Source organism: Panthera leo, chromosome B1 (genome assembly GCF_018350215.1).
Source record: "Panthera leo isolate Ple1 chromosome B1, P.leo_Ple1_pat1.1, whole genome shotgun sequence".
In the NCBI taxonomy this organism is placed as follows: Eukaryota; Metazoa; Chordata; class Mammalia; order Carnivora; family Felidae; genus Panthera; species Panthera leo.
In genome coordinates this window covers 43208330-43234740 of record NC_056682.1, presented here as the reverse complement: position 1 = coordinate 43234740, position 26411 = coordinate 43208330, and the positions used below count along the sequence as shown (strand labels likewise).

At 37.6% G+C, this 26411-nt stretch overlaps 1 protein-coding gene across 2 annotated transcripts in view; it reads left to right on the top strand.

Moving 5' to 3' along the window:
* The first annotated feature begins 15648 nt into the window (after positions 1-15648).
* The window catches only part of LOC122217600 (A disintegrin and metallopeptidase domain 3-like), a 137345-nt gene continuing 126582 nt past the window's right edge, over positions 15649-26411 (top strand). For both annotated transcript variants that reach the window (XM_042934779.1, XM_042934778.1), the window contains exons 1-3: positions 15649-15777; positions 16316-16395; positions 20760-20815. In XM_042934779.1, coding sequence (XP_042790713.1) covers positions 15720-15777; positions 16316-16395; positions 20760-20815 — 194 coding nt within the window. In that variant the 5' untranslated portion in view covers positions 15649-15719. The remainder of the gene's footprint in view (positions 15778-16315; positions 16396-20759; positions 20816-26411) is intronic.

Below are 26411 nucleotides of genomic sequence, written 5' to 3'. Positions count from 1 at the left end.
TATACAAAATGGAATACTATGTGGCAATGAGAAAGAATGAAATATGGCCTTTTGTAGCAACGTGGATGGAACTGGAGAGTGTTATGCTAAGTCAATTTATTTGTTCTTAACACTCACGTTTAAATTACCTGCAAAAACTTCATTAGACATGAGCCAAAGTTGACCATTATTTTTTACTGACAAATTTTGCAACAGAGATAACTTGAATTTATTTGCCTTTAAGTAAACCCAGGCAGAATAAAAGCTTTATATTTAATGCTAAAAAAAATTGTAGTTGCATCATTTATTTAAAAGGCTAAAATTTTCCCATTCAATTACTTTAGAAATTTTGTTAAAAACCAGTCTGGCAAGTTAATATAGATTTATTTCTAGGTTCTCTACTCCATTCAACTGTTCTCTATCTATCTTCAGCCAGTACTCTACTGTCTTTTAACTATAGTTATTAGTAAGACAACATCAAGTACAGTGTTCATTTTACTCATCTTTTTCAAAATTGGTTTAAACATTCTAGATCTTTTGCATTTTCATATACATTTTGTAATTACCTTGTCTATATCTACAAAAACAATTGATGCAATTTTAATATGAGTATTCCATTGTACACACACACACACACACACACACACAATTGCCAACAAGTTGGGAAATCTGGAAGAAATGGACAAATTCTTACAAACTCACACACTACTATAACTGAAACAGGAAGAAATAGAAAATTTGAACAGGCCCTTATCCAGCAAAGAAATTGAATCAGTTATCAAAAATCTCACAACATATAAGATTCCAGGGCCAGATGGTTTTCAGGGGAATTCTACCAGACATTTAAAGAAGAGTTAATACCTATTCTTCTCAAACTATTCCAAAAAATAGAAATGGAAGGAAAGCTCCCAAACTCATTCCATGAAGGTAGCATTACCTTGATTCCAAAACCAGACAAAAGCCCACTTAAAAGGAGAATGGTTGGGAATATCCTTTATGAACCAGAATGCAAAAATTCTCAACAAGATATTAGCAAATCCAATTCAACAGTACATTAAAAGAATTACTCAGCATGACCAAGTGGGATTTATTCCTAGGATGCAGGTCTGGTTCAATATTCACAAGTCAATCAACATGATATACCGCATTAAAAGAAGAAAGAATAAGAACCATAGGATCTGCTCAATAGATACAGAAAAAACATATGACAAAATAGACATGTTTCTTGATAAAAAAAAAACCCTCAAGAAAGTAGGGGTAGAAGGAATACAACTCAACATCGTAAAGGCCATATATGAAAGACCCACAGCTAATATCATCTTCAATGGGGAAAAACTGAAAGCTTTCCCCCTAAGGTCAGGAACTCACCAAGGATGTCCACTCTCACCACTGTTGTTCAACATAGTACTGGAAGTCTTGGCCTCAGCCATCAGAAAATAAAAAGAAAGGAAAGGCATACGAATTGGCAAGGAAGAAGTCAAACTTTCACTCTGCAGATGACATGATCCTCTACATGGCAAATTCAAAAGATTCCACCAAAAACTGAAAGAACTGATACAAGAATTCAGCAAAGTCATAGAATATAAAATCAATGTACAGAAATTGTTTTTAATTTCTACACACCAATAATGAATCAGAAAAAGAGAAATCAAGGAATTGATCCCATTTACAATTGCACCAAAATCATAAGATACCTAGGAATAAACCTAACCAAAGAGTTAAAAGATTCCTATGCTGAGAACTACAGAAATCTTATGAAATAAATTGAAGATGACAAAAAGAAATGGAAAAAAATTCCATGTTCACGGATTGGGAGAACAAATATTGTTAAACTATCAAAACTACTTAAAGCAATCTGCATATTCAATGGAATCCCTACCAAAATAACACCAACATTTTTCACTGAGCTAGAATAAACAATCCTAAAATTTGTATGGAACCAGAAAAAAAGCCAAATTGCCAAAGTAATGTTGAAAAAGAAAATCAAAGCTGAAGGCATCACAATTCCAGACTTCAAGCTCTATTTCACAGCTGTAGTCATCAAGACAGTATGTACTGGCACAAAAACAGACACACTGATCAATGGAACAGAATAGAGAACCCAGAAATGGGCCCACAAATGTAAAGCCAACGAATCTGCCACAAAGAATGAAAGGGTATCCAGTGGGGATGGGGGGAAACAGTCTCTTCAGCAAATGGTGCTGGGAAAACTGGACAATGACATGAAGAAGAACACACCTGGACCACTTTCTTACACAATACACAAAAATAAATTCAACATGGATGAAAGACCTAAATGTGAGACAGGGTTTAAACCATCATAATCCTGGAGTATAAAACAGGCAACAACCTATTTGACGTTGGCCATAGCAGCTTCTTATTGGTCATGTCTCTAGAGGCAAGGGAAATAAAAACAAAAATGAATTATTGGGACCTCATTAAGGTAAAAAGCTTCTGCATAGTAAAAGAAACAATTAACAAAACTAAAAGGCAACCAACAGAATGGAAGAAGATATTTGCAAATGACATATCAAATAAAGGGTTCGTATCCAAAATCTATGAAGAATTTGTCAAACTCAACACCCAAGACACAAATAATCCAGGGAAGAAACAAGCAGAAGATATGAATGGACACTTTTCCAAAGAAGACATCCAAATGGCTCTAACAGACACATGAAAAGATGCTCAACATCACTCATCATCAGAGAAATACAAATCAAAACCTCAATGAGATACCACCTCACACCTGTCAGAATGGCCAAAATTAACAACTCAGGAAACAACAGATATTGGCAAGAACGTGGAGAAAGAGGAACCCTTTTGCACTGTTGGTGGGAATGCAAACTTGTGCAGCCACCCTGGAAAACAGTATGAAGTTTCTTCAAAAAATTAAAAATAAAACTACCCTAGCCCCAGCAATTGCACTACTAGGTATTTATTCAAAGGATACAAAAATGCTGATTCAAAGGGACACATGCACCCCAATGTTTATAGCAGGGCTATTGAAAATAGCCAAAGTATGGAAAGGGCCCAAATATATATATATATATATATATATATATATATATATATATATATATATATTTTTTTTTTTTTTTTTTTTTTTTTTTTTTTTTTCATACACACACACCACACACACAGACACACACACACAATGGAATGCTAGTGGGTGATCAAAAGGAAGGAAATCTTGCCATTTGCAACAATGGACAGAACTAGAGTGTATTATGCTAAGCAAAATAAGTTAGTCAGAGAAAGACACATATCATATGATTTCACTCATGTGAAATTTAAGAATTTAAGAAACACAACAGATGGACATAGGGGAAAGGAAGGAACAATAAGATAAAAACAGAAAGGGAAGCAAACCATGAGACTCTTAAATACAGAGAACAAACTGAGTGTTGCTGGAGGAAGGCGGGTGGGGAGAATGGGCCAAATGGGTGATGGACATTAAGGAGGGCACCTGTTGGGTTGATCACTGGGTGTGTTATGTAAGTGATGAATCACTGGGTTCTACTCCTGAAGCCAATAGTATATTGTATGTTAACTAACTTGAATTTAAATAAATAAATTAAAAAGTAACAATAAGTTACATTTGATCCAAATGTCAAAGTTTTATTTTGGATGAAAATACAGACACACACACACACACACACAGATCTTCTACTTACTATCAGAAATTAAGAACACAATTCCATTTATAATGGTATCAAAAGAATAAAATACCTAGGAATACATTTGACCAAGGCAGTAAAAGACCTATACTGTGAAAATTATAAGGCATTAATGAAAGTGAAGAAACACACAACATAGAAAGATACACAAAAGCTATATTCTTTTTTTCCCTTTTTTACTCTCATTTTCTTCCCCAGTAATTTAATGATTTCTTGCTTCTACTAGTTTCTCTAAACCAACCCTTCAAGAAATATAAAGGGTGACACTTTGAGTAGAAAGGAGAGACTAAAAGTGACAAAGAAGAGAAAATATCCAGAAACATGGCAAAACAAGTAATGAAATGGCAATAAATACATATCTACAAATAGTTACTTTGAATGTAAATAGACTAAACTCTCCAATCAGAAGATAGAAGATGTCACAATGGATAAAAAAATAAGACCCATCTATATGCTGCCTACAAGAGATTCATTTTATATCTAAGGATACCTGAAGATGGAAAGTGAGGGGATGGAGAAACATTTAGAACACAAAGGGATGTCAAAAGAAAGCCAGAGTAGCAATACCTACATCAGAAAAACTAGATTTGAAAAAAAAAGACTGTAACAAGAGACAAGAGGGGCACTATACAATCATAAAGGCGAAAATCCCATAAGAATATCTAAAAGTTATAAATATTTATGCTTCCAATTATAAATATAAATACTGCCAACATGGTAGTATTCAAATATGTTAAAGAATAACAAATATAAAGGAACTCATTGAAAATAATACAATAGTTGGGGAGGGATGATGGCGGCGTAGGAGGATGCTGGGCTCACCGGGCGTCCTGCTGATCACTTAGATTCCACCTACACCTGCATAAATAACCCAGAAAACCGCCAGAGGATTAGCAGAACGGAGTCTCCGGAGTCAAGCGCAGACGAGAGGCCCACGGAAGAGGGTAGGAAGGGCGGTGAGGCGGTGCGCGCTCCACGGACTGGCGGGAGGGAGCTGGGGCAGAGGGGCGGCTCGCCGGCCAAGCAGAGCCCCCGAGTCTGGCTGGCAAAAGCGGAGGGGCCTGATGGACTGTGTTCCGACAGCAAGCGCGACTTAGCGTCTGGGAGGTCATAAGTTAACAGCTCTGCTCAGAAAGCGGGAAGGCTGGAGGACAAAGAGAGGGAGAGCTGCTGAGCCCCCGGACGACAGAGCTCAGTTTGGTGGGGAACAAAGGCGCTCGCCAGTGCCATCTCCCTCGCCCATCCCCCAGCCAAAATCCCAAAGAGAACCAGTTCCTGCCAGGGAACTTGCTCGCTCTGCGAAAACACCCAACTCTGTGCTTCTGCGGAGCCAAACCTCCGGCAGCGGATCTGACTCCCTCCCGCTGCCACAGGGCCCCTCCTGAAGTGGATCACCTAAGGAGAAGCGAGCTAAGCCTGCCCCTCCTGCCCCCGTGCACCTTGCCTACCCACCCCAGCTAATACACCAGATCCCCAGCACCACAAGCCTGGCAATGCACAAGTAGCCCAGACGGGCCACGCCACCCCCCAGTGAATCCCGCCCCTAGGAGAGGGGAAGAGAAGGCACACACCAGTCTGACTGTGGCCCCAGTGGTGGGCTGGGGGCAGACATCAGGTCGGACTGTGGCCCCGCCCACCAACTCCAGTTATACACCACAGCACAGGGGAAGTGCCCTGCAGGTCCTCACCACTCCAGGGACTCTCCAAAATGACCAAACGGCAGAATTCCCCTCAGAAGAATCTCCAGGAAATAACAAAAGCTAATGAACTGATCAAAAAGGATTTAAATAATATAACAGAAAGTGAATTTAGAATAATAGTCATAAAATTAATCGCTGGGCTTGAAAACAGTATAGAGGACAGCAGAGAATCTCTTGCCACAGAGATCAAGGGACTAAGGAACAGTCACGAGGAGCTGAAAAGCGCTTTAAACGAAATGCAAAACAAAATGGAAACGACAACGGCTCGGATTGAAGAGGCAGAGGAGAGAATAGGTGAACTAGAAGATAAAGTTATGGAAAAAGAGGAAGCTGAGAGAAAGAGAGATAAAAAAATCCAGGAGTATGAGGGGAAAATTAGAGAACTAAGTGATACACTAAAAAGAAATAATATACGCATAATTGGTATCCCAGAGGAGGAAAGAGAGGGAAAGGTGCTGAAGGGGTACTTGAAGAAATTATAGCTGAGAACTTCCCTGAACTGGGGAAGGAAAAAGGCATTGAAATCCAAGAGGCACAGAGAACTCCCTTCAGACGTAACTTGAATCAATCTTCTGCATGACATATCATAGTGAAACTGGCAAAATACAAGGATAAAGAGAAAATTCTGAAAGCAGCAAGGGATAAGCGTGCCCTCACATATAAAGGGAGACCTATAAGACTCGTGACTGATCTCTCTTTTGAAACTTGGCAGGCCAGAAAGGATTGGCACGATATCTTCAATGTGCTAAACAGAAAAAATATGCAGCCGAGAATCCTTTATCCAGCAAGTCTGTCATTTAGAATAGAAGGAGAGATAAAGGTCTTCCCAAACAAACAAAAACTGAAGGAATTCGTCACCACTAAACCAGCCCTACAAGAGATCCTAAGGGGGACCCTGTGAGACAAAGTACCAGAGACATCACTACAAGCATAAAACATACAGACATCACAATGACTCTAAACCCGTATCTTTCTATAATAACACTGAATGTAAATGGATTAAATGCGCCAACCAAAAGACATAGGGTATCAGAATGGATAAAAAAACAAGACCCATCTATTTGCTGTCTACAAGAGACTCATTTTAGATCTGAGGACACCTTTAGATTGAGAGTGAGGGGATGGAGAACTATTTAGCATGCTACTGGAAGCCAAAAGAAAGCTGGAGTAGCCATACTTCTATCAGACAAACTAGACTTTAAGTTAAAGGCTGTAACAAGAGATGAAGAAGGGCATTATATAATAATCACAGGGTCTATCCATCAGGAAGAGCTAACAATTATAAATGTCTATGCGCCGAATACAGGAGCCCCCAAATATATAAAACAATTACTCACAAACATAAGCAACCTTATTGATAAGAATGTGGTCATTGCAGGGGACTTTAACACTCCACTTACAGAAATGGATAGATCATCTAGACACACGGTCAATAAAGAAACAAGGGCCCTGAATGATACATTGGATCAGATGGACTTGACAGATATATTTAGAACTCTGCATCCCAAAGCAACAGAATATACTTTCTTCTCGAGTACACATGGAACATTCTCCAAGATAGATCATATACTGGGTCACAAAACAGCCCTTCATAAGATTACAAGAATTGAAATTATACCATGCATACTTTCAGACCACAATGCTATGAAGCTTGAAATCAACCACAGGAAAAAGTCTGGAAAACCTCCAAAAGCATGGAGGTTAAAGAACACCCTACTAAAGAATGAGTGGGTCAACCAGGCAATTAGAGAAGAAATTAAAAAATATATGGAAACAAACGAAAATGAAAACACAACAATCCAAATGCTTTGGGACGCAGCGAAGGCAGTCCTGAGAGGAAAATACATTGCAATCCAGGCCTATCTCAAGAAACAAGAAAAATTCCAAATACAAAATCTAACAGCACACCTAAAGGAAATAGAAGCGGAAAAGCAAAGGCAGCCTAAACCCAGCAGAAGAAGAGAAATAATAAAGATCAGAGCAGAAATAAACAATATAGAATCTAAAAAAACTGTAGAGCAGATCAACGAAACCAAGAGTTGGTTTTTTGAAAAAATAAACAAAATTGACAAACCTCTAGCCAGGCTTCTCAAAAAGAAAAGGGAGATGACCCAAATAGATAAAATCATGAATGAAAATGGAATTATTACAACCGATCCCTCAGAGATACAAACAATTATCAGGGAATACTATGAAAAATTATATGTCAACAAATTGGACAACCTGGAAGAAATGGACAAATTCCTAAACACCCACACTCTTCCAAAACTCAATCAGGAGGAAATAGAAAGCTTGAACAGACCCATAACCAGAGAAGAAATTGAATCGGTTATCAAAAATCTCCCAACAAATAAGAGTCCAGGACCAGATGGCTTCCCAGGGGAGTTCTACCAGACATTTAAAGCAGAGATAATACCTATCCTTCTCAAGCTATTCCAAGAAATAGAAAGGGAAGGAAAACTTCCAGACTCATTCTATGAAGCCAGTATTTGATTCCTAAACCAGACAGAGACCCAGTAAAAAAAGAGAACTACAGGCCAATATCCCTGATGAATATGGATGCAAAAATCCTCAATAAGATACTAGCAAATCGAATTCAACAGCATATAAAAAGAATTATTCACCATGATCAAGTGGGATTCATTCCTGGGATGCAGGGCTTGTTCAACATTCGCAAATCGATCAACGTGATACACCACATTAACAAAAAAAAAGAGAAGAACCATATGATCCTGTCAATTGATGCAGAAAAGGCCTTTGACAAAATCCAGCACCCATTCTTAATAAAAACCCTTGAGAAAGTCGGGATAGAAGGAACATACTTAAACACCATAAAAGCCATTTATGAAAAGCCCACAGCTAACATCATCCTCAACGGGGAAAAACTGAGAGCTTTTTCCCTGAGATTAGGAACACAACAGGGATGCCCACTCTCACCGCTGTTGTTTAACATAGTGCTGGAAGTTCTAGCTTCAGCAATCAGACAACAAAAGGAAATCAAAGGCATCAAAATTGGCAAAGATGAAGTCAAGCTTTCGCTTTTTGCAGATGACATGATATTATACATGGAAAATCCGATAGACTCCACCAAAAGTTTGCCAAAACTGATACATGAATTTAGCAAAGTTGCAGGATACAAAAATCAATGTACAGAAATCAGTTGCATTCTTATACACTAACAATGAAGCAACAGAAAGACAAATAAAGAAACTGATCCCATTCACAATTGCACCAAGAAGCATAAAATACCTAGGAATAAATCTAACCAAAGATGTAAAAGATCTGTATGCTGAAAACTATAGAAAGCTTATGAAGGAAAGTGAAGAAGATACAAAGAAATGGAAAAACATTTCATGCTCATGGATTGGAAGAATAAATATTGTCAAAATGTCAATACTACCCAAAGCTATCTACACATTCAGTGTAATCCCAATCAAAATTGCACCAGCATTCTTCTCGAAACTAGAACAAGCAATCCTAAAATTCATATGGAACCACAAAAGGCCCCGAATAGCCAAAGTAATTTTGAAGAAGAAGACCAAAGCAGGAGGCATCACAATCCCAGACTTTAGCCTCTACTACAAAGCTGTCATCATCAAGACAGCATGGTATTGGCATAAAAACAGACACACAGACCAATGGAATAGAATAGAAACCCCAGAACTAGACCCACAAACGTATGGTCAACTCATCTTTGACAAAGCAGGAAAGAACATCCAATGGAAAAAAGACAGTCTCTTTAACAAATGGTGCTGGGAGAACTGGACAGCAACATGCAGAAGGTTGAAACTAGACCACTTTCTCACACCATTCACAAAAATAAACTCAAAATGGATAAAGGACCTGAATGTGAGACAGGAAACCATCAGAACCTTAGAGGAGAAAGCAGGAAATGACCTCTCTGACCTCAGCTGTAGCAATCTCTTACTCGGCACATCCCCAAATGCAAGGGAATTAAAAGCAAAAATGAACTACTGGGACCTTATGAAGATAAAAAGCTTCTGCACAGCAAAGGAAACAACCAACAAAACTAAAAGGCAACCAACAGAATGGGAAAAGATATTTGCAAATGACATATCGGACAAAGGGCTAGTATCCAAAATCTATAAAGAGCTTACCAAACTCCACACCCGAAAAACAAATAACCCAGTGAAGAAATGGGCAGAAAACATGAATAGACACTTCTCTAAAGAAGACATCCGGGTGGCCAACAGGCACATGAAAAGATGCTCAACGTCGCTCCTTATCAGGGAAATACAAATCAAAACCACACTCAGGTATCACCTCACGCCAGTCAGAGTGGCCAAAATGAACAAATCAGGAGACTATAGATGCTGGCGAGGATGTGGAGAAACGGGAACCCTCTTGCACTGTTGGTGGGAATGCAAATTGGTGCAGCTGCTCTGGAAAGCAGTGTGGAGGTTCCTCAGAAAATTAAAAATAGACCTACCCTATGACCCAGCAATAGCACTGCTAGGAATTTATCCAAGGGATACAGGAGTACTGATGCATAGGGGCACTTGTACCCCAATGTTTATAGCAGCACTCTCAACAATAGCCAAATTATGGAAAGAGCCTAAATGTCCATCAACTGATGAATGGATAAAGAAATTGTGGTTTATATACACAATGGAGTACTACAGGGCAATGAGAAAGAACAAAATATGGCCCTTTGTAGCAACGTGGATGGAACTGGAGAGTGTGATGCTAAGTGAAATAAGCCATACAGAGAAAGACAGATACCATATGGTTTCACTCTTATGTGGATCCTGAGAAACGTAACAGAAACCCCTGGGGGAGGGGAAGGGGAAAAAAAAAAAAAGAGGTTAGAGTGGGAGAGAGCCAAAGCATAAGAGACTGTTAAAAACTGAGAACAAACTGAGGGTTGATGGGGGGTGGGAGGGAGGGTAGGGTGGGTGATGGGTATGGAGGAGGGCACCTTTTGGGATGAGCACTGGGTGTTGTATGGAAACCAATTTGACAGTAAATTTCATATATTAAAAAAAAAAAAAAGAAAATAATACAATAATTGTAGGTGACTGTAACACCCCACTTACATCAATGGACAGATTATGTAAACAGAAAATAGACAAATAAATAATGGCTTTAAATGACACACTGGAACATATGGACTAAACAGATATATTCAGGACATTCCTTCCTAAAATAGAAAAATACATATTCTTTCAAGGGCACATGGAACATTCTCCAGAATGCATCACATATTATTAGGTCACAATAAAGGTCCCAACAAATACAGAAAGATTGAAATCATACCATGCACCTTTTCTAACTACAACACTGTGAAACTAGAAGTCAACCACAAGAAATATCTGAAAATACCACAAACACATGGAGATTAAACAACATGCTATAAATAATGAATTGGTAAACTGAAAAATCAAAGAAGAAATTTTGAAAAATACATGGAACAAATGAAATATTCAAAAATAAATCCAAAATGTATTAAATACCTAAGTGTGAGAGAGGAAATCATTAAAATCCTAGAGGAGAACACAGGCAGCAACCACTCTGAGATCAGCACATTGGTCATCACAACGTCTTCTAGATATGTCTCCTGACGCAAGGGAAACAAAAGTAAAAATAAACTATTGTGACTACATGTCATAGACTCTGGGTCTAAAGTTCTCTCTTGTCTACCAAGAGAGTGGTATGCAAGATGAAAAGCAGGAGATTGCTAATGTCCAGGAAAAGACAAGAGCCCCGAATAAGGGTTCTTGCCCTGTTTTTATTAGGATCAGAAGGCTTACACACATGGCAATAGACGCACAAAGAGACAATGAATCTGTGAACATTAAATTGTGGATGTGAGAGAAATGGGGTCTTGAAGATATTTGGGGTTAGGGGTTTGGGTTAATACGAAGCAAAATCCTGACAGTGGGCAGTCGGGCAGAAGATTGTTTACAGCAGACATGAGGCAGCACCTCTGTTTATCTTAGCTAGCCTAGAGGATGAGACAGGTAGGGGAAATAACCTCAGAGTGAACAAAGCATATTTCTTTTCTTAATCTCCACTCTGGGCTGCTCCACCTGCAGCGCAGTGGTCTATAGGCCAATTTACCTGTTTACCTAACTTGGTCTTTTCATCCTGTGAAAGCAGCTTTTTCCTATAATACTAAATTGGGGGTGCTTCCACCTTGAATATCTAATCTTGTTTATTTCATATACCTATGTATTGTGCACCTTTGTGCCCTTATTTCTGGGCCTTTGCCCCTCCCTCTTTATTCTGAGTGCTCTGCACCTCCTCTCTATTCTGGGGTGCCTTTGCACCTCCCTATTCTTGTTTGCCATGTCTTGTTTACCCAAACTTGGGTGTGAGCATCCTATGGCTTTACATTTCTTTATGCCTGGTTAACCCATTGGTGTAAGCCTGGGGGATTCCTAAGCTTATCCCCCACAACTACATCAAAATAAAAACCTTCTCCACATTGAAGGGAACAATCAACAAAACCAAAAGGCATCTTATGGAATGGGAGAAGATATTTGCAAATGACATATCTGATACAGGATTTCTATAAAAAATCTATAAAGATGTTATCAAACTTGACACCCAAAAAACAAATAGTCCATGAATGGATGTTTCTTCAAAGAAGACATACAGGTGGCCAAGGGACACATGAAATGATGTTCAACATCAGTGATCATCAGGAAAATGCAAATCAAAAGTATAATGAGAAATCACATCACACCTGTCAGAATGGCAAAAGTCAACAACACAATAAACAATAGGATATGGAGAAAGGTGAACTCTCTTGCACTGTTTGTAGGAATGGAAATTGGTGCAGCCACTCTGGAAAATAGTGTGGAGGTTCCTCAAAAAGTTAAAAAATAGAAATATGCTATGATCCAGCAATTACACTACTAGGTATTTACCCAAAGGAGACAAAAATACTAATTCAAAGGCACACATGCACCACAATATTATAACAGCATTATCTACAATAGCTAAACTATGGAAAGAGCCCAAGTGTCCATCAACTGATTAGTGGATAAATAAGTGTTACACACACACACACACACACACACACACACACACACACACGGAATACTACTCAGCCATAAAAAATGAAATCTTGCCATTTGCAATGATGTGGATGGAGCTAGGAAGTATAATGCTAAGTGAAATAAGTCAGTCTGAGAAAGACAAATACCTTATGATTTCACTCATACATGGAATTTAAGAAACAAAACAAATGAGCAGAAGGAAAAAAAGAGAGGCAAACAAAGAAACATACTTTTGGGGTGACTGGATGGTTCAGTCAGTTGGGCGTCCAACTCTTGATTTCAGCTCAGGCCATGATCTCAAGGTCTGTGAGATAAAGCCCCACCTCAGGCTCCCTGCTGAACATGGATCCTGCTGGGGATTTTCTTTCCCGTCCTCTGCCCCTCATCCCCACCTCTCAAAATAAAGAAATAAACATTAAAAAAAAAAAGAAACAAACTCTTAACTATAAGCAATGGTTTCCAAAATGGAGATGGGTGGAGATGGGTGAAATAGGTGATACAGATTAAGGAGTGCACTTGTGTGTACACTATTGTACACCTGAAACTAATGTTACACTGTATGTTAACTAACTGGAATTTGAACAAAAACTTAAGAAAATGATAACAGGGGCGTCTGGGTGGTTCAGTTGGTTAAGCATCCAACTTCGGCTCAGTCATTATCTTGCAGTCTGTGAGTTTGAGCTCTGTGCTGACAGCTCAGAGCCTGGATCCTGCTTCGGATTCTGTGTCTCCCTCTCTCTCTGCCCCTCCCCTGCTCACACTCTGTCTCTCTCTCTGTCTCTCTCTCTCTCAATAGATAGATAAATAAATAAATAAATAAACATGCATTAAAAAAATTAAAGAAAATGATAACTGAAGGTAATTTTCTTAAAAGTTATAAAGAAGGCCATAAAAAACAAAATTGGTGCCCCTCTCATCCCAGTGGCTTAGTCTTCTCAACAATTTCATCAACTTTCACATTAAATTATTCAGCAAACTGATTTTTCTTCCTAAATATTTCTCTGGTATTTATACTACTTTTATTTTTCTTCCCACTCTAATTCTAATCCTAGGCTGAGAATATTTTTGACCTAAGCTATGTAAAATTCCCTTCAGAAAAAAAATTCCCCTCAATGAACCTATTGCTTCCAGTTGTCATTATTTAATCTTACCATCCCCAAGTTATTACAAGTTATCATTTTTTTTATTTGAGAGAGAGAGAGAGAGAGAGAGAGAGAGAGAAAGAGAGCACAAGGGAGAGGAGCAGAGAGGGGGAGAAAGGGAGAGAATCTTAAGCAGGCTCCATGCTCAGTACCAAGCCCAACTCAGGGTTTGATCCTATAACCCTGGGATCATGACCTGAGCTGAAATCAAAATTCAGATGCTCAACCAACTAAGCCACCCAGGAACCCCTACAAGTTATCATTCTAACACAAAATCCATCATTTATTTTCAGTAAAACTCTTGGATGATATATTTAAGAATAAAGTCCTAAACTTCACTAACATCCATACAAATCTATATGGCTCACATCTCAACTGTTATAACCACCTCTAGGTTCACTTGATATCTGTAAAGAAAACAAAATTATATTAGCTTTATTCCCAAAGAATTTTTTATTTCTAGCTATGGTATCTCTTATACACATTCAGTTTTCTGTTAGTTTCTGAGGCACTTGGAGATAGGGACGGTGTCACACATAGTTTGATATCTGCCTGGTTTCAGGCTTGTAATAAGCATATAAAAATTATTGAATTAAATTCAAATGACTTGAATGCCTATGAATCATGCCCAGAAAAATTAGCAGTTGATACCAACAATGCAAATACAGTAATGAATTTAGATAATAAGTATATATTTCCCTTTTGGTTTTATCAGGTTATAGACAATCAGGGAGAAATTTTACTTTAAGAGCAACATAATTTTGATATGTTAATTCCCTCATTTTTTATATAATTTGACAAAAAGATGAAATACTAATTTTAAGGTACATAGACACATTCAAGTAAATTAAATGAATACAGTATACACCAAGGACCACACTAAAACTAAATGCTTAGGCTGTAAGTACTTTAGTGAAATATGCAAAATTGCTATTTTTAAGTTAAATCCCTTTTGTTACCATTTGTTACCTGTACCAATATTTTCTTGATAAATAGACACTAAAAGTAGTTTTAGGAAAAATATGAAAAAGGTATATATATATATATATATATATATATATATATATATATATTCTTAAAAGGCTATACTCCATTACATTTTTTTTCTTTTTACAAATTGAGAAAATCATTTGTTTTGTGGATAAATATTGTATTTAAGGAATGTGAGCAGAAGTATTCCATGGAAGGACAACTTGAGAATTGTCTGGCAAAAAAAGTCCTGGCAAAACTGAAATTATGCAAGTCATCAACCTGCATATTAAGCCAAAAAATGAAATTTCTTTCCAAGTTATTCCGTTTTCATGTGTGAATGTCATACCAATGGGGAAAATGTTTACATTTGACCTTTTACTAGCCACAGATTTTTCCAAGAAGCCAAGTTATTCACAATGGAATAAATAAAATAATGGGAAAATAAAGTTGTTCTTACAGGATTTCACAGTTGTGATTTGTTTTTTGGTTTTGGTCTGATACTTAAACTGCTAATCCATAATGAGGGATTAAAACACTTGCATACACCCATTTCATATTTAACTTTTACTTAATTTCCTTAACCAAAGGGTTTTTTAAGAAACAAAGTTATCTACGATAGAAGAATTTATTTATACGATTTTTTTACACTCTTTATTTGTGTGCACGTGTGTTTGTTTCGACCTGAGACTTAAAATAGAAATACCGCAGTAGCCACGGTTAAAACATGCAACCGTCTGCTACTAACCATATTGTGAATTTCCATTTTGTTTTTCTCCACTAAAGTAATTCAGTCATTGTGCCAGAAAATGATCACGTGGACTACTGATACAGCCAAGCACTTCACCAACAGATGGTCCATTTCCAAAGGAGAAAACTTCACTTTATGACCCTTATGTAATCCCTAAATGTGTTTCAAATATCCGCATTTGGAAAATAAAGCCCAAGCCCAAGCCCACTTGTGCACCAAGCCAGGCTGCCTTGTGCCTCCACAGCCCAGAGGGCGGTGGGTGGGCGCCGGGACTGTGGCTGTGCTTGCGGGTCAGCAGAAGGGGCGGGGCGGGCTGATCAGCCGCGTGCCCCTCCCCCCATCGGCCGGTCACCCCACCGCCCCGCCGCCCGCGCCGCCCCCACTCCCTGCAGGCCCGGAGCTCAGGGCCCAGCGCGCGAGCGGCAGCCATTCCGCAGCCAACCGCCATCACCGTGGCAAGGCCGCCAGGCCGCGCAATGCTGCCTGTCCTGCTGATCCTCTCAGGCCTGGGCCGGCTGACCTCCGCCGGCCATCGTGAGTGTAGGACCTGCTCCGTAGAGGGTCACCTGTCGCAGAGCCTGTGGGCGTGGCGGGCTCCAGAAGCTTGCTCCAGAACCCTGTGCCCGGCTGGGGGGAGCCCTGCGTCCTGTCAGAGCCCGCCTAGAGTCAGGATCCTGCGGGGCCTGCTGCTGGGAGCGCTCAGAACAGGACTGGGACAGTTGTCCTCACGTGCCTGACCCTGCACTTGGAGGAGGGGGCGAGCCGCTTCTGGGAGGTGGGGTCCCGAGAGCAGCTCTTCTTCACCTATTGGGGAGGAGGTCAACAAGTCCCAAAGTGTCTCTGGAAGATGGTAGGGTCACGTCCCATTTCTAGGTAGCCTCTTCTGGAATGCACAAAGTCTGATTCCGTGGTGGGAGCGTACCTGCGTGTGTGTGTGTGTGTGTGTGTGTGTGTGTGTGTGTGTGTATGAGTTCGTGGAAGTTCAAAGAGTGATGTGAAGTGACAGGACCAGTGAAGAATAAGGATGCTGGCAGGCACTGGGGAATGCTTACAGGTGTTTTCCTTACTGCAGATCCTGAAACATCACTTCTACAAATTACAGTGCCACGGAAGATAGAGACAAACACCGATGGTGAAGTTTCAGAAACGCATGTAATTAAGAAATCACTTCTTCTTTGAGTGCTTTATTTTTACTGGGCTACGTGACCCAAATCAGCCCATGCACATATTCCTTTGAAATTTTGTGTCTTGATTTTTCTCATTTTCCAATGAATGTTATGAATCATTTTTAAAACACAGACTCAGAAAAAAGTGCCCCAAATCCCTATCACACAAAATGATATATATAGCCTACTGGACTTTTTTTTTTTAACAGAATATGTATATTTAAATATTTATCCTGTGTAAATGAGGTCACACTAACATTTACTTTTTATTTAACATAACTTTTTATGTTATTTATTTTTTAAATTTATTTAACATAATTTTTAAAATGACAATATATGGGGTGCCTGGGTGGCTCAGTCCTTTAGGCGTCTGACTTAGGTCATGATCTCACAGTCTGTGAGTTCGAGCCCTGCGTTGGGCTCTGTACTGACAGCTCAGAGTCTGGAGCCTGCTTCAGATTCTATGTCTCCCTCTCTCTCTGCCCCTCCCCTGCTCATGCTTTGTCTCTCTCTGTTTCAAAAATAAAAACATTAAAAAAATTTTTTAAATGACAATATATAATTTCTTCATGCCTATATTTGTGTATATAGGTGTATATGTCTGTTAAAATGAAAGTGATATTATTTTAAATCTGATTAAAAAGTAAAGCAAGTACATTGTAAAATTAAGTCTAGACAGGACAGAGTTGTTCAGAAAGTGAATGTCCGCCTCAGTTTTTAAAGGTAGTAAATTTGAACTGAATGAATTTTTAGAGATATGCACACACCTGCACATATAATTTTAGTAATAATATATGAGTGTGATAATTGGCTTTTAATTTATTTATAAAGTTAGAATATACTTTTATGATAATAAATAAAACTGTCATTTTTCATAGCCATTCACATATGGATGTAACATTATTGTTTGTCAGATTTAAACATGTAGTTTTATAAACCTTCTTGGTAGTCATTTCCATAGGATCAATGGGCAAGCCATTTTAAAAAAATGGTGCAGGGGCACCTGGGTGGCTCAGTTGGTTGTGTCTGAATTTGGCTCAGGTTATGATCTTGTGGTTCCTGAGTTTGAGCCATGTGTTGGATTCTGTGCTGACAGCTTGGAGCCTGGAGCCTGCTTTGGATTCTCACTCTTCCTGCCCCTCCCCTGCTAATGCTCTGTCTCTCAAAAATAAATAAACATTAAATTTTTTTTAAATGATGCATATTACAGAATATCTATCAGAAAAGTTTTATTGTAGTTAACTTTCATTAACAAAGAATAATGATGCTTCTTGAGGGCTTTTGCAGGCTTGGTTCAGACTTCTTATACCTGTTTTTTTTTTTTTTTAAGTTTATTTATTTTGAGAGAGACAGAGTGTGAGCGGGGGAGGGGCAGAGAGAGAGAGAGAGAGAGAGAGAAGGAGGATCTCAGGCAGGCCCTGTGCTGTCAGTGCAGAGCCTGATGCGGTGCTTGAACTCACAAAACTGTGAGATCATGCCCTGAGCCAAAATCGAGTTAGATGCTCAACCAACTGAGCCACCCAGGCACTCCCGGCTTCTCGTTCCTGTCAATGTGATAAGTATAATGAATGCTTCACTTTTAATTGGCATTTTTAAATTAAGTCTTAAGACAAGATGCTTTTACATATATTGCCTATTTGAATCTTTTTTTTCTTGTTAATTTCTTACCGATTTTGATTTCCGTTTTTAAAAAAGTTTTATTTATTTTAGAGAGAAAAAGCAGGAAAGGGACAGAGAGAGGGAAACACAGAATCCCAAGAAGGCTCTAAACTGTCAGGACAGAGCCCGATGTGGGGCTTGAACTCACAAACTGTGCAATCATGATCTGAGCCCAGCAGTCAGACGCTTAACCAACTGAACCACCCAGGTGCCCCTTGTCTTCCCTTTTTATATGAATTAGTTTTGGTTAGGACACTTTGTTTTCAAGAAAGATGTGTTGATGTAAAGACACACGGGAATATGATAGGAATCCAAGGATTGGAACCTCTGTAGCAATATCTGAGAGGAGCATTGAATTGCCAACTGGAAAACTGTTAGACGCTGGGGTGGGTTTTATAGACTGAGTGGTCTGTTTGTCTCGTTTTATGACACACACACACACACACACACACACTCCAGTAATTATGTGTTCATAAAAGCTATTACACCCAAACAAATACCCAGAGAATTTAAAATGTTTAGGACATATACTGGGAACATGCTAACCAAAAGCAAACACGAGTATCTATGACAAAAGTGGGAGAAAACCAACATTTAGCACACATACCCACACACCATTATGAGAGATAAGCATGCTACTTAATAAAATATTCAGTTCACTAGGAATATGTAACAGTTCTAAATTTGTATGTTTTTAGAAAAATGCTCTCACATATAAGGACTGATTACACTAAAGGAAGAATTTTTCAAATCCATTTTCATAGTGATATCTTAAAATGTTTTTCTCAAATGTTGGTTTACAAATCATAAAGGGATTCATAAAGACAATTTGGACAACAAAACTATTTTATTTGATGGGTTTATATAGAAGTGAACCCATCAAATTGAATATATTGTTTTTACCTCTCTGCTATTTGTTAGGACTCACTAAACTCTATGGGATATCACCATAATGCTTTTATTTAATGGCAAAAGTGCAGCAAGAGAAAGAGAATTCAGGCAAATATCAGGAATTCCAGAAGCACTCACAGTGAGCTTCCTATGAACCCAGTCTCTGCGTTCTAGAACATGTTGAGTCTCTGGCTTGAAATAACGAGACTTATGGTAGGAATTTTGGCTTTCGGAGGACTCCTTAAAAAGCTTTCAGTGATGCTTTAAGTAGCCAAGCCAACCTTGTCAAACTGGTTAGGGAAACATTAAAGAAGTTAACTTTAGTCTAAAGAGTTTTTGAACCTTAAAAAGTACCCTCTAAACCTCACTGTCTTTGTCTCAGCAGAGAGTCAGAACATCTAGACTTGTAGGCAACTCCAGAAATAAAGGTAGTGTTTTTCTAATCCAGCTGTAATTCAACTATATAGTAAATAATGCACATTCTTCTCAAGAATATACAGTTAATTCAACAAAATTGACAAAAACAAGGAAAAAATGTTAAAATATCAAATTCTGACAATACAGTATTTATCTTGTAACAATTCAATTAAGTTAAATCTTAAAACAATTTAAAATGTATATGGAAATTTAAAAATACACTTCTACATTATTCATGGGCTGAAGAAGAAATCGTAAGTCATAATGGATATTAAACAATAATAGATGAGATTGAAGAAATTACAACCCCAAATTCAAGTCATATTCTGAAATGACATAGAGGCATACTTTACAGTCATTTGCAATTTTGTAAATTTTATTTCTCTTTGCACCCACCAACAAAGATTCAAAAAATGTACTGAAGAAAACCATAGATTAAAAGGAGAAAAACAATGTCACAATAATTTGGGGAGATGTCAACACACCTTTTTCAAGAGTTGTAAGTTATAAAAGACGGAACACTATAGAAGGTTTAAAATGACTTATGCAGAAAACTGTACCCAATGACAACCATGCTCAATAGCAAAATTCACATTTTTCCCCATGTTTTCTACATTTTGCAAATGTGGAAATTAACCATGTGTATGTTTTATGATAATGTCACAAATTGGATTCTTTGGGATGTGGTCTTTGAGAGGATTCTCATGAAGGCAGGTACGCTCTTGTGATGAGCGCCTGTGGAAAGGATGAGAAGAAGCAGGAATGGGAAGACAGAGACTCAACTGAGTCTCAACAAAGTGTGAAGCTGGCATGGCCCATCAAGATCTGGAGTTGGAATGAGGGGGCTTCTCATTAAATGGGGGCTGTATCAGAAAGTTGTGAGTTGGTGTGAGGTGACCCTCTTCAGCTGAGGCAATTCCTAAAGAGGACAGGGAGATGAAGATTCTGTGGGTAGCACTTCTGACAGCTTGGGGACGCTTCCTATCATCTTAAAAGGGGACCCATGTTGTATTTAATTTTCAATTTATTTATTTATTAGAAATTGCAAAGTAGAGAAAAGATAATGAAATTCAGGTTTCTTCCAAGATTACTCAACATTTCTAAATGTATCCATTTTAAATTAAAATTTCATTATGATAATAAATGTTAATGACTAATGCTCTTAGTTTTGAAACAGATTTAGACTCCTTGATTTCATTGAAATTTAATTATGGTTAATTCTGTCATATATTCCAAGATGGAGAGAAGATAGCAATATACTTATATATGCATATGTTATTTTGAGACATGTGTGATATGATCTATGTTTATATGAAAGAGTAAATAAATTTTAAGAATTTTGAATTTCTAATAATTACATTCTCTCTGAATACTTTGCTGTAGGTCACTTATGCCATCAAAATTGACCAGAAAATATACACTCTCCACCTTGAAAAACAGTAAGTAGACATTCTTTTCATACAGTTGTTTTTAGTTTCTGAAATGTTTACAGTCACTACCCTAAGTTGAGCCTAAACAAGAGCATGACTCTTATATTTAACATGTTACATCTTTGTGATTCAAGTCAGACTAGAGTTCCAAGTTTTCATCTTGAGATTTTAAGTCTACTGTTTGAGCCAAATTTTAATTTCATGATGTGAAATTAATGTATATCAGATAGATGAAAATTAGTCTATATAACTCTTTACAATATAGCCACCACTGTAACAATTAAGGCAATAGCTTTATTTGTCCATATTGAATTTTGTTCATGCTGTCATTTTATATATGACTTTATGATTATATACATGATTTTAAGCATTTTACTTGATATTACACCAACATTTTTTTTTAATATTTAAATTTTTTTTTCTGCATCTATTGACAGGATCATATGGTTCTTACCTTTTCTTTTATTAATGTGATGTCTCACATTGATTGATTTGTGAATATTGAACTACCCTGCAGCCCAGGAATGAATCACACTTGATCATGGTGAATGATTCTTTTTATATGCTGTTGAATTCAATTTGCTAGTATCTTGTTGAGAATTTTTGCATCCATATTCATCAGGGATATTGGCCTGTAGGTCTTTAAAAATTTTTTTAATGTTTTTTTTAGTGTTTTTAATGTTTTTTTAAATGTTGTGAATGTTTTTTAATGTTTTTAATATATTTTTTAATGTTTATTCATTTTTGAGAGAGAGAGAGACAGAGAACGAGTCAGGGAGGGGCAGAGAGAGAGGGAGACAGAATCCAAAGCAGGCTCCAGGCTCTGAGCTGTCAGCACAGAGCCTGATGCGAGGCTCGTACCCATGAACTGTGAGATCATGACCTGAGCTGAGGTGGGAGGCTTAACCGACTGAGCCACGCGGTGCCCCAACACCAACATTTTTTTAATCTCTTAAATTTTCACTCTGTGAAGAAACCAATTTCACCAATTAATAACCTTGTGTGTATCTTTCCACCATTTTCTTTCTATTCTAAATCTCACCTTTCCTTTAAATAAAATATGTAGAAACCTACTAAAATGGGTTTGTTTTTAGACAAGTGGAAATACTGTTCTGTGATTGGCAGGTCTTATTTAATAACAGTGTTCATTTTCTTGCTTCATATATATATCTTAGCTCATTCTTTAACAGCTAACATCTGTAGTATGGCAGGTTGATAAGTAATGAGGTTGTTTCCAGGGATTGTCACTAAAGAGGCCTGCAATAAACATCCTTGTATGTGTGTTTTTATGTGATAGAGATTTTGTTTTGTAGGCCTGATATCAAGAAATGTGTTTCTGGATCAGGAAGTATGAATAAAAGTAATAATAGTGATAATGATAACAACAAAACAACAAAAGTAACTGACATTATGGGGCACATATCAATTACCAGACATATTTCTAAGCAGTTTGCATATAGTTACTGGTATAATGTCCAGACCAACCTTCTTTATTACTCACATTTTATATTAGGATTTTGAGAGATAATGCCAGTTTCTGAAAAGACAGTAGCAGTTTAGATTTTCAAAAGCATGCAAGATGTGCCAAAATATTATACTGCATCTTTGTGTCAATTTGTATTTCCCTAAATAAGTTATCTAAACAATTATCAACTATTTTCATTTTCCTGTTTCCTGGTTCTAATTTAATATTTATTTTTCAGAGCAGTTTTAGGTTCACAGCAATATTGAGTGGAAGGTACAGAGTGTTTCTGCATATACCCTGTGCCTCCCCGCACACATGTATAGCCTCCCCATTATCAAGATGCCCCACCAGAGTGATATATTTGTTATAATTGATGAGCCTGCACGTCATTATCACCCAAAGTCCATAGTTTATATTAGTCCAATATTTTTTATATTTGCTTTTTTCTTTTGAATGATTAGACATTAAAAAAAGGAAAATTCTGAGAATAATATAATTACTTTCTTATCATGAAAGACACACATGTAAGCATTTTATTTATGTATTTTTCTAAAAGGTGTACATGACAGGTAATAGTGAAATCTATCATTTCCATTTCCGGAAATAGTTCTTTCACTCCCCAGTGCTAATCACAGTTATGATACTGACACATACTCTAGTGTCATGATTTTATCCTTACTCATCTGTATGCCTAGAGATGAATAAAAATAATCATGTTTTGCTTGATTTATTGACTTTGGCTCAGGTCATGATCTCGTGATTCATGAGATTGAGCCTTGCATTGGACTCTGAGCTAATAGCACTGAGCCTGCCTGGGATTCTCTCTATCCCTCTCTCTCTGCTTCTCTCTCTCTCTCTCAAAATAAATAAAATTAAATTAAAAAAAATCATCATGTTTTGAGTACTACTTTAAATACGCATAATGGTACAATACTTCTCTATATAATTTATCTTAATATGGTGGACCACTAAAGTGACCCCAATTCTTTACCTTTGCCTTTATCTTCACTCTTTGCCATGTAACTTTGAGTTCCTATCATCAAGAGGTGGAATATATGCATCACACCCCAGCCTCCCCACTCCCAGCCCTTGGATATGAGTTTATCTGTGCAAGGCCAACTTCATGGGTGTATGGTCCTCCAGGACTCCATGGTTAGACATGCTCTGTACTTGGTTTAATTCTCTGTTGTTGCTTCCCTGAGATTCTTAATACTTTTGAACAAGAGACCTCATATTTTAATTTCACTACGGGCCCTGCAAATCATGTAGCCCATTCTATGGCTATGTGACTTACTTTGGCCAAAAAGATGTTAGCTGACTTGATTTAAACAGAGGTTTGAAAAAGCTCCCCTGCGTTCCTGCTCTCCATCTTGTTTGTCTGCCATCCCCATGAGAATATGCTTGGGCCAACTTGCTGGGAGATGGAGACAGGTGGGGCACAGCCAAGGTGCCCTAATCATCTCTAGATAAGTCAACATTCAGCTGAATCCCAGACCATTGAGCAAGCCCGGCCGCCATTAGCAGAACTACTAAGTCTACTCACACTTGACCCAGAAGTGTGAGCAATAGATACTAATTATGTTACTGGGTGTGTTTCTCGTTTTGAGGCTGTGCTTTTTGTGCAAAATTTTTCATAACGTTTTTATTTGAGAGTCATTCATACAGATTTGTGCAGAATGAGTTCATTGATTGTAAATACATATGTAGCCATTGAATAAATATATCTCACTTGTTATTTGTCAACCTATATATTTATAGCAAGAAAAGCTGTCTTGTGGCTACCTTTGGCCATGATGTTCTGGGCTCCAGTGAAATTGAAGAGCAATAAATGATACAATTGTCAAGAGTGCTGTATGCTACTAATTTTTACTTCCAAGGATTTATACCAGTCTTCACTCACACCAATAATTCAAAAACATTTCTGTTCTCTACATTCTCAATAAAATGAGTATCTTCACTCACTTATTTTTGTTAATGCATAAGAAATGCTATTTTATTGTTATTTCTATTCATTTGTTTTGGGTTATTTATTTTCAATCTATGGCTTATCCTTCTGCTTTTCTTTCTGTTTTTTTTTTTTCCCATGATCAATCTGTGGGAAGTTTTGTTTCCTGTAGATATTAACTCTTTATACGTTCTGTATGTTGCAAACATGCTATCCAGCTTACTTATTGTCTTCTTCCTTTGTTTGTGGGATTTATTGCTAAAAAAATGAAATATTCATATAATCATTATACTCATATTTTCTTTCATAGGTTCTCAGATTCCTCACTTGTGTCACTCACATCTTGAATTTATAATATTCCTGTAGAATTTTAAAAATTCTTTTTACATTTACGATGTAAATCCAATGCTTTCAGTTTCTTTACCTACCAACTGTTTTTGCATTTTCCAAGTTTTATTTCTGCTCTCTTTTTATTTTTTCCTTTTATTGCAATTTTATGCAATATTGTATTAGTTTAGTTTGTATTGTTTAGTTAGACTAGTTTCAGATTATTTTCTTCAGATGGGTTGCTTTCTAAACCTGTTCATATCTGCAAATGTCCCTTTTGTTCTCATAATTGAATAAATCCCTTAATTTTTCATTTTAGTTTTAAATCATTACACATTAAAAAAATTTTTTTTATTACGTTTAGTTTTGAGAGGCAGAGAGAGACAGAGCATGAGTGGGGGAGGGGCAGAGAGAGAGGGAGACACAGAATCTGAAGCAGGCTCCGGGCTCTGAGCTGTCAGCATAGAGCCTGACATGGGGCTCAAACTCATGAACTGTGAGATCATGACCTGAGCCGAAGTCGGACGCTTAACCGACTGAGTCACCCAGGCACCCCAAATCATACACATTTTAAAACATTTTATGGAAATATATGGTCTCATCCAGGGTCTTATGGATCTGCCCTTTATAGTATAGGTTTTCCTTCAACTATTTTTCACATCTTTATTTTGGCTGTGTTTTTTTACCTATTTGGTAGTAAATTTGTTCTGTTTATTGGCTAGGCCTCTAATTCTGTTCTCAGCACACAAATTCTCTTTGGGACATTTATTAAATTATTTTTAACTGTCATCATCATTTTAGTTTTGAGTATTTTTTTTCTTAAATGATATGCTTTGAAAGCTTATTAACTTTTTAACTTGTTAACTTTGCTTTAAATAATCATTTTTTTCTGTAATCAATTTCTTCATTCAACCTCATAGGGAACTTGCTTTTAAGTTTTGCCTTTTTCCCTTTTGTTGTTCATTTTCCTTACATTGAATGTTGTTTTCCATTGAATGGTCATTTGTATTTTTTTATTTCACTAAGCAGGCTTCTTTGTTGTTTTGTGTAGAAGCAAAAGTATACTTTTGTACCCAGGATGAATAAACTTGCAAACTAAACTTTTATCCTTTTATTTAAAAAAATTTATTTATTTAAGTTCAAGTTAGTTAACATATAGCATAGTATTGGCTTCAGGGGTAGAACCCAGTGCTTCATCACTTACATATAACAGCCAGTGCTTATCCCAACAAGTGCCCTCCTTAAGGCCTATAGCCCATTTGGCCCTTTTCTCCCCCTGCCCCCACCTCCCCTCCAGCAACCCTCAGTTTGTTCTTCATATTTAAGAATCTCTTATGGGTGCTCCTGGGTGGCTTACTCGGTTAAGCCTCTGACTTTGGCTCAGGTCATGATCTCACGGTTTGTGAGTTTGGGCCCCATGTAGGGCTCTGTGCTGACAGCTCAGAGCCTGGAGCCTGCTTCAGATTCTGTGTCTCCCTCTCTCTGCCCCTCCCATGTTCCCATTCGGTCTCTTCCTTTCTCTCTCTCAAAAATAAATAAATATTGAAAAAAAAAGTCTCTTATGGTCTGCCTCCCTCTCCATTTTTATCTTATTTTTCCTTCCCTTCCTTTATGTTCATCTGTTGTGTTTCTTAACTTCCACGTATGAGTGAAATTATATATTTGTTTTTCTCTGACTGACTTATTTCACTTAGCATGATACACTCTAATTCCATCCACGTTGTTGCAAATGGCAAGATTTCATTCTTTTCATCACCAAGAAGTATTCCATTGTGTGTGTGTGTGTGTGTGTGTGTGTATGTGTGTGTGTGTGTGTATATATATATATATATATATATATATATATATATATATATACCACCCTTACT